Consider the following 18,040-nt stretch of genomic DNA (forward strand, 5'->3'; position numbering starts at 1 on the left):
ACATGTTCCCTTCAAAGATTAAAGCCTGCTTGCATGAGTTCTGGATAAGCTGTCCATCTTCTAGTTTTCCTTTATGTAATTACAAATTTCCAAGACGGTGATATATAACTAGGAGATCTTCTCTTTTCCTTTCCTATCCAAAGAAAGAGAAACCTGCTTTAAGTTCTCCCCCTGTATGAAGTAACTGTGATTTCATCTGTTGTGGCTTGTGTCTCATTGCTTCTTGGTTCAGGTGGGAGGAGGCACAGGAGAGAAGGTTCCTGGTGCAAGCTCTTACCTTCCCTTTGTGATGACCAGGGATAAGACATCTGCAAGTACAGAGCAAGATTTACTATGCCAGATTAGTCAGTTTGATGTTTGTAGTCTATCATTCCATCTCTTGCAGTATCTGATGCTTTAAGGAAAATGAAATACAACTACCAGGTGAATTCAATCTGTTACAAGACTTTTCTCCCTTTTTTTCCTCTGATCTTACATTAATATTGTGGAATTATGTGTCTCAATGTGTGTGCTGCTTGAACTTTTCAATGAGGCATTAAAGGCCCTTTTGTGATCCAGCTCTTTGACTTTAATAAATATGCTGTGGGCATGTTGCCAAGTTTCATTTATTGTTGCACAACATGAGGCTATTAGGAACATTCTCCAAGAGAGTGCTATGGTGGAATTAGGTTGTGTGGTCTCTTCTCATCTCCCAAAAAGGTCCAAGTACCTTTCTGATGATGATTGTAAATTTTTATTCTGTGTATGTGCAGGGCCATTGAAAGGTCTGTGTAGATACTGTTAATCATCTACCTCATGTTTCCAAGTGCTGTTTATCCAGCTTTTCATTGCAATCAAATTCATTCCTTCCTCTCTTCTGTCTCAGGCATGTAGTCAGCGACTGCTTTTTGGACTCTATTATAAAATTGGTCTGGCCATTTGTTCACAGAAAGCATGATGCTGTCTTCTAGCCTATGATGCATTTGACCATTCAGCATTCTTGGATTTCTTTTGGAAATTCCTTCTCACAAATGCTTGAAAATGTATCTAATCTTTTATGTTACATTGCCATTGCTAGAGAAGCTAAGATAAAAGCTAAGAAATGCAGAAGTGGGCTGGAGGTAACGAGACTCTTTCATTGGTTTGTAGCCCAGATACTGATGGTGTGATGGCAGAGGCTTTGCTCACATTCTGGTTCTCCGCTACGGACTCTAGAGAAGCACTGCGGGAAAGAGTTGGGAAGATCTTACGGAGGGGCCTGAAAAGATACACAGGGCCTCTGAGGATAAACGTCCGATCTTCCTCCATCTCAAGTAAGTATGTCACATTTCTTTTAAAAGTAATTCTTTCCATTTTCTGATTGATGGGACTTGGGTTTTTTTCCGTTTTGATGATAGCTTTTGATGTTACTGTGTCTGAATGGTGGTCTTTCATGCTCCTTAAGTTAGACCAAAATCAGTGGAAAAACCTCTCTAAATCTTAAAAAAAATCTTAAATACAGATAACTGGGAGCAGTTACTTTGTGGTTTCTTAGTACAGCCTCAGCCTTCCTCCAAACTGCAGTATCAACTTTATGTTACTGTCATGGAGCCTGAAAGTGCAGGAAGTATATATGGATGACAAGGGGAAAGAACCAATGCACTGAAAAAATAATATTTGGTGTGAGGATCAAAAGCCTTGCAAATTCCCCAGAGGAAAGGGAAAGAAAGGCATAATGTTGTTATCTACATGACTTCTCAGGTAGGGATTTTCCCTTTTCACAAAGCAGACATAAATCTGCAGGATATGACCATTAACTGCACTACCTTCTACACTTTAGTTCCACTACAGAATTTTTGTGCAGGCTTAGAATTTTGTCTCTGTCTTGGCTTCAGTTATATATAGTCAGCAATTTTTCTGTGTGTCAAACTTTTCAAGGATGAGTTCCTGGCTGACAGCTAGGGACAGATACTTGCTCCATTTGTTTTTGCAGAACTGCTTGCTCCTAAGTGCAGGGGTGAGAGTACAGTAATAGGGTGAGTGCTTGCTGCTTGCTGTTCCACACTAGGCTACTTGAACCAGCAGAAATCTGCAGAGGTTAGACAGCTGTATTTAGGGAACAGGAAACCTCAGCCAGATTCCATACTGGATGGATCCAGACTTCCTCCCACACAGAAATGAGCAGGAGCAACTTCTTGTTCCTCCTCTTGGTGCTTGAACTGGGCACATATTTGCATTGTGGTAATGCAATGAAACTCAAATATGAGCTGTCACACTCCCATTGTTTCTTGATGGGCCAACCAGCCTTCCCCTTTGGAATGGCTCAGGATGACAGGTGACATCCCTCTGGGCAGGTAATCACCATTTCCCTGCAGTGTTGTTTATATGCCAGTAGTTCCTGTTCAACAAAGTGTACATGTAAATTCTCCCAGATAAAAATACTGTGTGGGTATCAGAGAGATTCGAAGAGATTTGTTTTTGTTTACACAGTTGGGGGATGAGTTGGTGAATTTTGAATCTTCACTTTAATTTGATGCTTTACATGAAGGATAAAATTGGAAAGAGTACACAAATTATTGTTAAAAAAGGACTGTGACCTAATCAAGTCAAGCTGCTTTTATTCAGTCTGGAAAATGTGGGAAACGAATCAAAATTGTTTTAGTTGACCTTGAACTGCACCAGGAATGTTACAGTAATGCATTAATAGCTAATTAAAAAATTGGCTAATGCAATTGAATTGCAATGTTTTCATTAAATAGTCCCACTAAGAGATGGCATCTGTATTACTTTATCCAAGTTGTGTGACAAACTTTGTGCTGCTTTTCTTGGCTCTCCCAGCCTAACCATAAAACACTGACTGCACAGGTCAGCTACTCATTACAGGACTAGCATTGTGCAAGGGCTATGAGTGACACAAAGGAACATAAACAATACCTTGGCATTTCTAAGACACAACAATAAAAGGCTGTCCAAAAAAAATTTTTGATCTTTTTTGCTAATAGGATTTCAGCAGTGGTATGAAGCTTAGGCCAGATCCTGAACAGTGTTGCCATTTCAGGTGGACTCAGGAGAACAGTATAGAATGGAGAGCTCCTATGCTTTTAGAGGAGGTGCTGGTCTCAATTTATAAAACTCATTCCTCACACCAGGGAGAAGTGACAATTTTCAACAGATCCTAGAGGTCCAGAGAAGAATCTAGGTTTTGCCTTTTCTACTTTTCTCTCCCCACAAGTGGAAATATTTTGTCCACTATTAGTATTTAAACCATAAAACCTAAGAAGCCCTAGATATTTTCCATGCTCTGCAGGCAGCTTTCTAAATATTGCTTCATTGTACCTTTTTGCCAGCTGGAATCCTTATTTATCCTAAGGCATTTTAAGAATTACATTTTCATAATGGCTTGTAAAAAATCATTAACCTGTTCTTTGTAACCACCTTATCAAAATATTCTAATTTAGGGGCCATGATATAGCTCATTTTAGCTAAGCATAGCTCACTAGTTGAACAAATCCAGGTCAGGCACTTATTTATATCACATGCTAGGGGGAGTCTGATAAAGGGAACCTCCTTAAGTCTTCCTCCCCTGAAATAATCACCTTGTTGTTCAACACCATGTCTCAACCTGCGCTTCACTCACAAGTATTTGCCTTGAGAATCAGTTCCAACAAACTCTTCCAAACTGGGTGCCACACCTGGGACATTCAAGCTGCAGTTCAGGGCAGCACTACAACATTAAGATGCCAGACCAGGGTAGAACTTGCTTTACCTCTGCATTCCTGAGCATTGGGAATAAAGAGGGGATAAAGTCTACACTGACAATATATTCTTAGTTTTTTTCTTTTCTTTTTTTCTAAAATAGAGAGAAGCTTGATCATACATACGTGAGAAAATAGAAAATGTGCAGAACTTCAAGGAAAACAGCACAATACTGTCTCTGGTTTTTCTGTCACTAAACTGTAGATGTTCTTTACATAGGACTGCAAAAATACATTTTTGTCAGAGTACCTTCAAATGTATTATTACTGAAGTTCCTGCTTTCTTATTTAGCTAGACATCAGAGTCCCCTGGTCAAGGATGGTTTACATCCACACATTCTCTCTGATTTTGATAGAAAATAAGAACTGATAGAATTCTTTGCACTGGTGTACAAACCCCACTAGAAGCCAAATTTTCAGTGAAGAACTAAGCAAACCTTCCCTGAAGAGCAGTGCAAGGGCAATCAAAGTGAGATGTCAAAGTGTCAGATGGCTTGGAAACACCCATGTTAGGACTTGCTTTTCCACTGGCACTGAAAGAAGATGTTGCAGTTTGGCTTCTATATAGTTCTGGCAACAAAGAGTTCTACAAGGCTGATTTATTTTCCTGAGGGTTTCTTGGTTAGAAGTAGAGTCACCTGACAGTCTGGATCCGTATTAAGTAAAGTGTAGAGCAGCTTGCCAGACTATTTCCCTTTGTCAGGTAGGTTGGAGGTATCCCAAAATGTATTTTTGGGAATGTACTTCTGATGTCAGAAAGAAGCTGGTTGCAAGATCACTGGCACTGTTCAAAGTGAGTAGGAAGGATTCCCATCTGTTGCACAGCCAAAGGTTTTGGCCATGAATAATGAGTCATGAATTGGTTTTGATCAACAAGCCAACTGTTATTGTTTCTGTTCATCTGGAATCTGGGGCTTGCTAAAGCTCCTAACAACTACAAAGTACAGAACCTGGCAGACAGATTCTTACTTCTTTATCGAGTTTTCTGTGGGAGTTATGCAGATGAGTGTCTGACAGGGTTGATGAGGAATGTTCTGTGTCAAATAATGTATGGAGCAGTCTGGATAGTTGCCCTTTATCAGCCACAACAGCATCTCTGGGGAGTGGAACTGAACATGCATCTGTACGTTGGGAAACAGTGGAGATCTGATATTCCTCCACTTTGAGGTCACTAGTTTGGCACAAGGTGGTACATTTCAGTAAGAGTCTAGAGAGAATGATTGAAATGGGAGGGACTGAAATGTATTTTAAAATTAGTATTTTGCAAGGATATGCTTGTGATAAAGGCATTAAGCACAAAGTCATCTTGACCTCTCTTCTCATGACCCAGATACATTAATTTAATTGATTTTCTCACTCAAACCTTGGTTTTCCCCTGCCTTGTCTGCAGAGGTTGAGAGCAATTTGGGCTGCCTTTACTGTACATTGATTGCAGCTCAGGCATGAGTGTAGGTCAGGAAGAAAAGTAATGCTAAAATTCATATCTATTTTGATGCCTGCTACAGAACTGGTACATAGCAGATCCCTCCTCAGGCTGCAGGACAACCAGATGGAGCTGTGAGGTATGGACCCATGTCTGCCTCATGGACAGGATCAAGATGCTGATGGGGGACAGCGGAGGGAGTGACAGATGTGAGGACAGGGGCAGTGAACACCAGCAGGGAGGGAACAGCTGGGTGACAGGGACAATTAGAGGCACAAAGCAGTTGTTGTGGCTCTATCAGGTTACTCTACTCTGTTGAAGGAATGAGGATTGCATCACCTGTTTCTAAGCCATGTTTTGCTACTTCTACAAGGGTGCATAAATCTGGAGAGGTAATTCCTGTTGTGAGCAGTGAGAATATTGCAAGGTTAGTTGAGACACATTTTAGGATGTATGAACTATGTTACCACACAACAGCATGCCTTTCCTGCTAAACCCAAAGCTCATGTTTTGCCATCTTTCAGGAAACTCCTGCAGTTCCTTTAAGGTACAGTTTTTGGAGCACAACTGAATCTGCTGTTCAGGGCTCTCATTCCCATCTCCCCCAGTACTTCAGACCTTTGTGGTCTTCACTGTAATTAAAGAGCATTAGTGTAGAGCTGATATCCCCACCTCTGTCTGCACTGCAGGACATGCACTCTGTGACATTGCTCTCAGCTGCCCAGTTTGGTGACCTACTAAAACTTGCCAGTGATCCTCTTTTTGTCTGCATGTGTAACTGTTACCCTGCATACCTCTGGGTGAGGCCTCTGTTCCTGATGTAGCTGAGAATTTTGTAATTCTCACTCCTTTCAAGAAAGTTGTTATTATAATGTGATGAAGGGCAGTGGGAAAGATGCTGTCTGTGCTCCCTGGTGCATTTCCCAAACTTGTGCTTCAAATGCATTTCCAAGAATTCGTTATAAGTATTGAAGCACATACTCTTTCATTTCCTCCATTTATTTCCCTTTTAAGATAATTTCTACCTTACCTTCTCTGTGTGAAAAAACATCTTAGACCAGCAAGATGCAGGAACTTGAAATAGTAGAGGATGGAACATGCAGTTTGCTTTTGAGACTAGAAGTTATGTTTTCACATCTAGAAAATCTGCAAGTGTAGAAACCTATGAAGAAAAATCAAGTTTCGTTTATGAATCAGCACCTGTGAAAAATTATGTAATTGAGTAAAACTGCATCAGATTTTTAAAGCATGTATCATCTTTAATTTTGCAGCCATCTGGCCCTTTCTATGCTGAAAATGCATAATATCCCCTAATAATTAATTTGGTTGCTTTGCTTGCACTATGTCAGTTTAAGGTCTGATACTCTTACATCATAGAGTTCTGTCTGATCTTTTCCTTTTAATACAAACACTGAGCTCTGTGGATAAAATGAAATGAGGCAGTGGGCACACGACTGATTCCTCTGATGCAGTGACACTGACAGTATTTAGAGATGTAGCAAAGTGAGCACATTTTTTCATAGGAACCTCTGAACCCCTCACAGATAAGATGTCCCATTCACTCTGCAGTTAGCTATAAGCATTTCCTTCCAAGTTTGCTCAGACACATATGCTGAGGAGTAAAAGAGTTTTTTACTGATTATTTATTAGCCTTAATTAAGTTAATCAGAAATTAAGAATTTAGGTGTGTTTTAGAGTTATTTTGTTTAATAAATATAAAAAATAACTATATTAAAAAAATTGCTTGTCCAGTTGGAGAACAGAGCCCTCTTCTAAGAGATGGAATCCCTAAGCTGCATTTCAATAGATTGCTGCCATTTTAATTTAAACATACATTTTATCATTAAAGTTAAGCAAGCTTGAATTCATTAGCAAGCTCCATTTTACAGGTATTCAATGCAGGTTCAAGTCAAACTTGTTTACAGTAGAATCTTGAACACTGTTTTCCTAAATGTGGCACAAAGAACTACTTTTGCAGCCATATGTGGTTAGGGCAAGATACGACACTTTAATTGTTACTAATTGATGCTTTTTCTTGGTAGTGCAAACAACCAGGGCAACTAGTAAATGAGCAGGGCAGCGAAATTTTCTCTCGTGCCTTACAAGCGACTGCTTCAAGGCAGGGCTTGCAACATATAGGCTAGCACAATATGAACATCTGTGCTCTTCAACAGGCCAAAATGTGAAGCTGGTAACAAATGAAGGCAAGCCCCTAGCAAGGTAAACCAGTAAGGAACTTTATTTTCAGTGGTGTCATGGAACCCAGAGTGCTCCCTGCTTTTGATCTACTGTGAGCTCAGCTTATCTGAAAATAGGGTCAGTTACTTCAGTTTTCCAAACACATGCATGTGCTCTGTGTTTGGGACCCTACCCTAGTGAATACAGCACTGAATTTTCTAACAATAATTAAAACAGGGTATCACTGGCCTTTTTCCTTCAGCAGTGGATGGGTAGGAGAGTATAGCAGTTGCATAGTAGTGATATATTATAAGACATGCTGACATTCAGAGCTGTACAAACTGGAAGTGTGTGCATGGAAGGCTTGTTTCTCCAATTACACAGAAGTTGATCCAACTGGAAGCAATGGGTAAAATTTTCGCCATGTCAGGGTTCTACTTTTTTCTAGGTGCCTGATAAAAAGGCAAACAGAGATAGATGCAGGTGCCTTGCAGAGCACCTGTGACTCACAGCAAAACTCGATGCAGTGGGAACATGCCAATTGAATTGCTTCCGGCACTGCACTTGAACAAGCTGGTTGCTCCTTTTGTCTTCTCAATGAGCTTTGCAACATAATGTAAGTGATAATAATTGGCTGCAGGCTTTATAATTATGAATTATGAGGTAAATGTCTCTCCACCCAGAGAAAAGCTAAAAAACACTCTTGTCAGTATTGTACTTAAAGGCAAAAAGTTCTCTTTCATTGTGAATTACATTTGTTGGTTTCTTACCAGTTTATAAAGTAGTGGTGTGACTCAAATGATGAACTAGTTCTGAAGATTGTTTGAATTTCTAGGAAAACACTGGCTCATCATAGTTGAAAGAAACTAGTAGGGCCAAATTTTTCAAAGCACTTCTAGCCAATATAAAGGTACAGGGGAAGTGGCCAAAGCCTTAGTACAATTTAGCAAACAGTAATGTTTATACCACCGCTGAATCCCTCTGCTGACCTAGCTTTTGCTCTGTGGTGTTATTCCATTTTGATGTAAAGGTTCTAGGAGGCAACCAACCATATAATCCAGGGAAATTCACATAATACAACTAGTGTTACTGAAATGCAAAAGTAGTGTATTTTTAATGTTTTCTTCCTTTTTTTCATATGAATTGAAAAAGTACAAATGAGCATTTTTATTTGAAAGAGGACCTTGGAAGTTGTGTCCTGCCCAGCAGTGAAATGTAATTATCTTCATCATGTGAACAGTTCCTGTTCATAGTGAATAAGACTTCAGTTCCTTCTACAGTGAATAGACTGTGCTGCTATATAAATGTCCAACTTTAACTCATCTCCCATCCTTATAAAATAAAGCAGTGGTTGCACACACACGTCAGCCCTAGCACTGCCTTTGGTCTGTAACATTCCCTGCAGACAATCTGCATGTGTGCTGGAGTTCTGCTTGTTTCCTTTCTTCTATCACAATCTGCTCACTGTCACATTAAGAAATGAGTAAGCTCACATCTGGTACTGGTGGATTGCAAACAGACAATTCACCCAGCATACCCGAGGGAGTGTCAAGCCTGCATGCAAAACACATGAGATACAAACCCAACAGGTGACAAGTGTGAGCCAGAGCCCTTTGCATTCAAAAGGGACTCCTCCTGACTTGGTGTGGGTTTAGCTGAAAACCAGCATATTATTCTGTGTAGCAGTAAAGGGAAAGGAAGGAATTGATAAGGATAGGGATTTGCTGAGAAAGCCTATCCAGACACAATATATGAAGTTGTTGACACCAGTATAGAATCACTATATGAATAAAAAACTACATTGAAATTATGATTTTTTAAAAATTAGTAATATTTTAAAAATGGTTTTGAATGCTGGAAACTACAGTGGTAGCTCTAGTGAAAAACAGCATTCTGGAAGAAAAGGGATAGATTTAAACCCTGAGCCAATGCTTGCTATTGTCAGCATGGGTATGCCATATTTTCAGTGAACACACAATATGGGTGTTAAAGGAGGGAACGTATTGCTAGCACCTGCTGGGCCATGCAATAAATTGCTATGAACTATCTATTTTAGTATTATTAGTGTACCAATAAGATAGGAGAAAGGAGAGTGAGCCACTGCTACTGTAAGCTTCCATTGCTACAGTGAAGTTAGTGCCTTCTGATCTTGAAGAGGGCATAGAGTACCAGGTCTTCTCTGGCCCTCTCTTGGATGTAATATGTGAACTCTTGATTTTTTTTTTTTTGCAAAAAAGAGGAGCTTCAAAAATTTCCACCATAATAATTTCTCCCCAACAAAATTGTAGATCTTGAGTAATACAAGATTTTTTTTGTCCATACTCCCCTCCAGAAACACTGAGGGGCAGCAGGATGGGCTGAATGAGTGCCTGGTCCTCAGACAACACTGCAGAGGAGGCCAGCAACCAGCACATGAACATGAACACATATGAGCTACCCTGGTTTCTCCAGCAGCTCCCACAGCCATGCCTCCTGTGTGCCCTGTGCTCAAACAACTGTCAGAGGGATGACCATGAGGATGGGGAACCTTGTCTGTGCTGGCCTGGCCTTACCCTGACTGTCTGTTTCTTTGTTTCAGATGTGGAGCCAGTGAGAGCAGAAGCCATCTTCAATGACAGTAAGTGAGGCTTTTTTTAAACATCAGAAGTCTCATCTCTAGCTTTTAAAATTAGCGTCAAGAGTCCCTGAGCACTCTTCCTGGCCCTTAAGAGCCTTTTCTCATCCTTCTGTCTAATGAATGTAACCTTGTACTCTCAGAAATTGGGACTTTGTCATTTGCTTTAGCACGCATTGAAAGGAGAGAGGTACCACAAGGAAATGTATAGAAGTTACATCAGCCTGTGATTACAATCAAAATGTTCTGGAATTTGGAATGGCTGACAGCAGATAATTGTTCCTTGTGGAAATATATGGAAATGTGACTGGTCTTCTCAACACATTGCTGTAGGGGTTAGATAGAGAGACCTTGTTTTAGAGATGTTTTTTAAGTTTTCAGAGAAAGAGGTCAGCTTGCTTGGAGATAATATAGTCATAAAAGCTATCTTTGCTTACAAGTTGTGTTTCTTTTAATTCTGAGAAGGTTTGATCAGGTGCTTAGCAATAAGCTGTCAAACAATTGAAGATTAAATTACTTTTTGGGTCTGATGGTGCTGGTGTTCTGGGACACTGATAGAACAGAGTTTATTCCCTGTGTTTTGAACATTGACTGCTCAGGTGGTTGATAGGATTGTGCAGTTTTAGGACCAGTTACTGGGGGTTACAAAGAGCTTTCAGGAGGAAAAAATGTTTGTTCAGACAGTCTTATGAACTGTGGTATATTCTGAAGTTTGTCATTTAGACAAAACTTTTGAACAGGTTTCACTGATTTCCTTCATTTTGGTTTTAAATATCAGAAGAGGGCAGACTCTACACTGAGCTCACGAACTCCTCACTGTGGTGTAACTTTTCTTTCTTTTTCTAAATTTATGAACAGTTTTCAGTCTGCTGTGGTATTCCTGCCGCTTTTGACCATGAAGTACTGTTAACATAATGTTGTGCAGATCCTAGCAGGAAAGGGATGAGATAACACTCTCTGTGGCTCCAGTTCTTAACTTCTGAGGACTTCAAGGGCCCTGGGGCTGGCAGCTCCTCAGTGATGAATTACCAAGTTCTGTGTTGGCCCCCTCCCAGGTCACTGTCTGGGAGATGAGCCATGCAGCAATGGTTTGGACTGTGTGGTCACTATGCAAATAATTCTCATCCCTGTTTCTTTTTCAATTAATTGGGATAGCCCTGTGTGTCAAGGGGCAGGAACATGGGATGGTAGCTGTTGGTAGCAGTCTGCAGTGGCAGCAACCCCATTGTAACACAAAGCATTTGTTTAAGAAATGCTTTCCTAATGTCTAGCTGAAATTGGGACCTGGATGAAAACTAGTGGGTCTTGGTCCAAGTAGGATGGATTTGATGCTGTTTGGATGGGAGAAGACGGCTGAAGTAGGTCTGTTCATTGAGGAAGTTTCTAAAGCTATACAAGAGCTTCAGCTACTCCTGAATATCCTGAGTTTAATAGCTGAAACTATGGATATTTCAATTTCTCTCTGGGTTTGGATAAAAATGCTCGTTTTGTGTCATGCCTGTCTCCAGGTGACATCTTGCTGATGTAATCTGTGTGCATGCATGGTCAAACCCCACAACTTAGATTGTACCCATTCTAGGTTCTGCCTTTTTCATATTTTATCCTATGAGAAATTACCTGAGACATTAAAGTTGGCAATGCCTCTATTTGGGAATTGTCTTGGGTGCGTGGTGAAGGTTTTGATTCCTGATTCAGGCTGCTCACACAGCTAAGCCTGAATGTTTGACAGTCATGGCTTTCCATGATAGTCAGTTGTGCATGGGTTGTGCATGAGGAGCTCGGATTTGGGGGCACTGGTGGAAGGTATGTTTTCTTGTTGATGTCAATACATTTTTACAGAACACAGGCGGTGTGGAATTTTTCATATGTTTTCCACAGCCATTCACAGGATTTCCTAAACAAAAGAATAGCTAATACTGTCTTTGTCCTTTCTGACAGTCTGTGGGTTACGGCAGAACAGATCAGTCAAGTCCATGGCAAAATCCTCATCGCTGCGGATTGTTGGCGGATTGTCCTCTGCAGAGACCGGGGACTGGCCGTGGCAGGCCAGTCTGCAGTACAACAACATCCATCGCTGTGGTGCGACGCTCATCAGCAACACATGGCTGGTGTCTGCAGCGCACTGCTTCAGAGAGTAAGTTCCCACCTTGGACTCTGCAGCACAATGTGCCCCTTCTGTATCAAGTTGTGTGGTTTTGCAGATTTGCACCACACCCCTGACTCTTTCCCAGACAAACAATTTTGGAAGAGAAAAGTCAGAGTGAAGTAGGCCCATCAGCTGGATGTTTCAATGAGAAATCAAAGACTGGCCCTCAGGAGCAGAACTGGCAATTTTATGAGTGAAAATCAGTAGTCACTTGGCTTACTGACCAAAAAAGTGCAGAAAAGGCAAGGCGAGCGAAATGGTGGAGTATTTGTTTCCTGTTATATTTTACATTTCTTAAACAAATGCTTTGGGGTTGCTGCCACTGCAGACTGCTACCAACAGCTACCATCCCATGTTCCTGCCCCTCTGCTCACCCATGCACTCCCAGCATTTTTTGTTTAAAGCATGGCAATTGTGAAGCTGCAAGGTACTTTAAGATGGAACAGTTGGTGGAACAGATTATCAATGTGCAAAAAGAGTGAGGGAAATGAAGAGTTTACAGCAGAAGAGCTTTTGGATTTGATGACACCCTATGGCCACACAATGGTTAGATAAGGGACAAGGAACAGGGGACGAGTACAAGACTATGGCTGAGGAGAGAATGCAGGAGTGCCCTCTTCTAGCAGCAGCCCACAGTTCTGTTATTGAAAGTGATGGATGCCACAACTGTCTAGTAGGGAGCTAGCTTGAAGGAGTTTTACAGTAAAGGCACTCTGCAAATTTAAAGTCCCAAACACATATATACAGCGAAATACTTATAGCACTCTTACCTTTTTCAGCATGACTCACCCTCAGAAGTGGACTGCTACTTTTGGAGCTCTTTTGAAGCCCCCAAGCTTGAAGCGATCAGTCAAGACAATTATTATCCATGAGAAGTACCTGTACCCAGAGCACGACTATGACATTGCGCTAGTGCAGCTCTCCAAACGAGTGGAGTTCACAAGCAGCATACACCGCGTCTGTCTGCCAGAGCCATCTCAGACCTTTCCCTACAATACTTATGCTGTCATCACAGGCTGGGGAGCTCTCACCAATGATGGTGAGTTCTGAGTCTGCCAGGTGACCTGCATGGGCCATAAACAGCAGCTCTGGGTGAACTGATATGACTTCTGTGGCCTCATGCGATATCACAGCAAGCCTAGGTTTGTTTAGTTGTAGGCATCAATTTCTTTTTCTAAAATTTGAGTGGATAAAGACAGAACTAGAGTCCACTGGAGCAAAAAAAAAGAGAAGACTCTTCTGTTTTCCCAGCCTTTCCATTTCGTATTGTAAATTCTTAAGACAGGTAGTCCAGCCATGCACATGTTTATATAGAACCTAAAAAACTATTCTGCCAGCACTAGTCAGAAGCTACAGATAACTGTGAGCTTTCAGGTAAATGTGAGTGAGCTGTGCATTACCCAAGCTTACACTCTCACCAGACCACAGTAAGAGCACATTTAGCAATGGAATCAAGATGTCTTTATTTTGTATCATCTGCTCAAATTGCTAGGTAATTTGTGTTCCATGGAACATGGAATTTGTGTTATGGAACATGTGTAAAATATATGGCTTTACACTTAAGGCACTGTGTACCATGCGATCATTACTTCAGTCTTAATGGTTCCTGTGATTCTATGTACTTTCTCCTTAAGGGCCTGACCTAGGCAGATCAACAAGCAAAACCCCCACATTAAACCAAGTCAAGCTGGTGCTCCATAAGAGGACATTAAACACTCCTACTGTACATTAACTACTGCAAAGTAATTATGTTCATAAATACCCAAATTGTATTTTCTTTCAGGTCCAGCCCCAAATGCTCTTCAGGAGGCAACAGTGAAACTTATTGACTCAGATACTTGCAACAGAAAAGAAGTGTATGATGGGGACATAACACCCAGGATGTTGTGTGCGGGATACTTGGAAGGAGGAGTAGATGCTTGTCAGGTAATTGTAGCTGAAAATTAGGAAAACTATTTTAATGCTGATTGCAGTATCTGGTTGACCACATCTTAATGGACAGTGTATTAGTCCTTTAAATAGGCTCCAAGCAAACAGCAGTTTAGGTGTAAAGTAGAATAGCATTTAGCACTAAATGCTGTTATACTAATTATGAGCTAAAAATTAAATGTCTTGAGTAGCTAACATCAGACATCTGTAGAGATGAGAAGGAAGAGGGTTAAGAAGGTTAAATTACCAAAAAAAATGCACTGTCACTCACTGAAATTAAATTCTGGACTGGATCGTATCATAACAGATCTGTTACAATGTGATCTTTGGTAACAGACTTTGCTCAGTGAAAGGAAAACTGTCTGAAGCAAAGATAACTATAAGGAAGGCAGGTGTAAAAGAATGGGAAGGAAATATGCATGCTGCAGGTTTGCAAACATTCCAAGGAAATGCTTATGTTCAAAGAAAAATATTTCCATAGTGTTAACTTTTAAAAACATAATTTCTATTTATGTTATTTTTAAAGATTTTGGTCTTAAAGTGCTGATTTAATACAGACTCTTCCCTTAATCCCAGTCCTATAGATTTTTGCCAAAAACAAATTCCCTGCAGGATAAGCCAGGGAAGCTCATTCCTCTGTTCCTGGCTCAGCACAGAAAAGACCTAAGCAGAAGGGTGCAACTGCTGTTTAGTTCAGTAAATAATTTTGGTGAAAGTTGGGGAATTTGGTCTGTTGTGTGAGGATTGCCTCTCAGTCTGTAAGGTTTCCAGTTTAATTATTATTACCATGTCATACTATTAACAGTATCAAAACTGAGCCTTGGAAAGTGGATAATACCTTAAGGAGATATCATCTGACTAGAAGACCAAGTTCTTGATGAAAGCTCAAAGCAAAAAGGAGTTCTAAGCTCATTTTTTAATGTTATTGCTTAAAGTGACTAAAATTGTTTATTTTAAGAATAGCAATTACTATTAAAACCTGTTAAAAAAAAGGTTCATGCTCTCTTAGATTGCTGCCTACACTGGTGTTTCCATACTCTGTACAAGGAAGAAGACAAGGCAGGTGGGAAGCAGTGTATCACAAAACAGAACAGAAGCTTTTTGTTAGGTTTTTTTAACCAAAACAGAGGTCAGGAGGTGCCCTGGCAAACAGGAAAATGCCACAGACTTCTGACTTGAGTTTCAGAAACAGTCTGGATTCTGCACAAATGGCTTCTCTTGAAATACTGCTTGTTAACTTCTCTTATAGGACAGACACTCCTGTCTATGGAGAGAATTGTATTTTCTCTTCTGATCAATTAAATATTTCTTCCCCCTCCTCTTTTTCTAGGGGGACTCTGGGGGACCACTGGTTACTCCAGACTCTAGACTGATGTGGTACCTCGTGGGAATAGTGAGCTGGGGAGATGAATGTGCCAAGCCAAATAAACCTGGAGTTTACACACGAGTGACTTATTTCCGTGACTGGATTACCACAAAAACAGGCATCTAATTCCAAAGTAAAAAATGGATTTAACTACATAGACTACATGTAACTCATATTTGTCTCTAATTCTGAATGGTTATTTTTTTAGTAGATACATTCCTATGTAATTTTGTTTGAAGCAACCTTAGTTCACAGCAAGCGCTATCTTTGCTGTCAGAGACGCTAACCCCTTCTGAACTCATGCTAAATGTATGAAATTGTCTGCCTCATCTTTGAGCTGTGAAACTTTCTCCCTTACCAGAAATTATGAACTGGCATCATTAAAATTACATTTAAAAGCTACCAATTTACCTGCTTTATAAATGCAAACATTTTCCAGTGGGAAAAAAAAAGAAAAACCATATTTTTCTTCAGCCACGGGCAAGGTCTGCAGCTGAATCTTCCTCCTCCAATGAAGCAAATGCTGTCACAGCTGTGTTTCTAGCAAAGTGGATCCTTGATGATTATTCTTCTTAGAGACTATCATCTGCACTGACTCCAGCAGAGAACCTGGATGCTCACCTTGCTCTGTGGCCTTGGTAACTAAAATAGCATCAGCAGGACTGAGGTTTGGTCCTAGCTGAGGAAAAGAAGGATTTCTGTGCTTGCAGGAGGTTAGAGGGGGAAGGAGAAAAGCTTGATATTCTTATTGCAAAGTACATTTTAAACAGGAATGTTTTTGTGGATTCTGTGAAGTTCAAGTTGCTTGAAGTTGCTATTGTCAAAGTGCATCATCACAACATTGTGCTGCTACCCCTGTACCTGTTGTCTTCGAGACCTACTCTGTTCAACACACAGTATGCTTAAAATGCAGAAACACAAGATCTACTCAAACTGGTTTTTTTTTCTTTTAAAGTCTGTCCCCATGAACAATCTCACTAGAAATAAATATGGCATTTAAATTTGTTCCAAAGGAAAAAAAATATTTGCCACAAATGAACTGGGAACTACCTTTTTTGATCAAGAAACAGACGCTTTTCCAAGGGCATGCCAGCCAGCAGAAACCATCTCACTGCAAAGCAAGTGATTACTGATACTTCACTGATGGATTCATCTCTGCCATGAATGAATATGATCCTGAATATGAATGCCTTATGAGGATGAAGAGTAATTTCATATTGAAGAACAATTCCAATAAGAACTTCAGAGTAAAGGCAGTCCTTACATATTGGTTAAGCAATTTTCCTACCCCTGGGCACAACCCCTCATGGATTGCTGGTGGAAGGGGGGTCCTTTAGAGCCAAGGCCTCAATGTGGGGATCCAAAATGCTACCTGTAGTCTTCAAATGACCACTGGACTGCTTAGGCTCTGAATGCAGGACTCACAAGGAGTCTGTACAAGACGTAAATGAAACTGCAAGTCCCACACCTGCACCTACTATAGCTGAATATTCTGCTGAAACATCCTGCCTCCCCCACTGCTCAGGACTGGATCTCTCCTCAGCCTTCCTACTGTGCAAGCTCTTCAATAATCAGCATCCCTGGGAATGAGATGCTTGCTATTTCTTGAAAACTCATACCCTGAATTACAAGTCTACATATGAATGCAAAAACCTATGTTTAAGACTCGGTGGTGTAGGAGGGCTTGTCTTGTTATTGGGCTACTTCCAGTCATTCTGTATATCTTTTGGATTTTGGTAAAAGACAAGTTGCCTTATCTCAGAAAGAAATCTACTGAAGATCTTAGATTAGTTTTAGTTTTGATATAGTAGTACCTTTTTTCTGATTTTCCATGTCATTGTAAAAAGAAAAGGATCGTGGGAGTGTTAGGAGGATAGTTAGATGCAGCAAATCCATGTCCTTAATTTATTGATGAAGTTTGTAATTTATGCACTTTTGAGTTGCTGCTATTTTTCAATTAAGAATTTACTCCAGGCAGGGTTCAGTTACAAAACAGAAACTTCATGGAGCTTTGAATTAGATAACCTGAACACATGGTTTTCTTCTAGTGCTAAAGTGCCCTTTTTTCAAAGGCATCCTTGGGGGGGGGGGGGGGGGAATTACACCTAGTTTTTTGTGTCTCTTATTGGTTTGAGGGTGAAAATCATGAGAAGTGTCCTTCACAATCAGCTGATGAATTGTGATTGAAAATAAACAGCAGTTCACTTTCATAGACAGCTAAAGCTTTGTTTTGCACTTAAATCTCTTTTTGCATAGCAAATGGAGGGGCAACAATAAGGAGGTGAGGCCCAGATCCAGCCCCTAGAAACTGGTTCCTACCTCACACAGCAAGTGACATGTAAATGCAATACCTTTAAAATAAGAAAGGCAGCCTTTATTTCAGATTTCTCATGAGTGGCTAAATAGCCAAGAGGTGTGTGGGAGAATGTCTACCTTACTCAGGGAGTCCTGAGCCAGCCAGATGCACTTTTCATAAACTTTTTAGCAAACTGTCTGGCCTGGGTTTGTCTTATATTCCATGTCAGTGTTTTATTTATGATGACTCTGTTTGTTTTCTGCCTTAGAGTAAAACAATGAGGCTACTGTGTGATTAAAGAAAAGGTTTTTAAAAGCCTTTTATTATTGTTGATGTTAAGATTTAGCAAGGATTTAAACAAAATAAAGGCAACAT

The 18,040-nt window shown here is 40.4% G+C and overlaps 1 protein-coding gene across 1 annotated transcript in view; it reads left to right on the forward strand.

Moving 5' to 3' along the window:
- Window positions 1–15,495, forward strand: part of LOC128950791 (transmembrane protease serine 11E-like) — a 39,517-nt gene extending 24,022 nt beyond the window's left edge. Inside the window, exons 5-10 of the mRNA XM_054295757.1 lie at window positions 1,129–1,292; window positions 9,893–9,931; window positions 11,867–12,062; window positions 12,854–13,113; window positions 13,858–14,000; window positions 15,334–15,495. Coding sequence (XP_054151732.1) covers window positions 1,129–1,292; window positions 9,893–9,931; window positions 11,867–12,062; window positions 12,854–13,113; window positions 13,858–14,000; window positions 15,334–15,495 — 964 coding nt within the window. The remainder of the gene's footprint in view (window positions 1–1,128; window positions 1,293–9,892; window positions 9,932–11,866; window positions 12,063–12,853; window positions 13,114–13,857; window positions 14,001–15,333) is intronic.
- The last annotated feature ends 2,545 nt before the right edge of the window (window positions 15,496–18,040 follow it).

Source organism: Melozone crissalis, unplaced genomic scaffold (assembly GCF_028551555.1).
Source record: "Melozone crissalis strain CALT ecotype California unplaced genomic scaffold, PUWL_Pcris_2 ptg000006l_1, whole genome shotgun sequence".
NCBI classification, from domain to species: domain Eukaryota; kingdom Metazoa; phylum Chordata; class Aves; order Passeriformes; family Passerellidae; genus Melozone; species Melozone crissalis.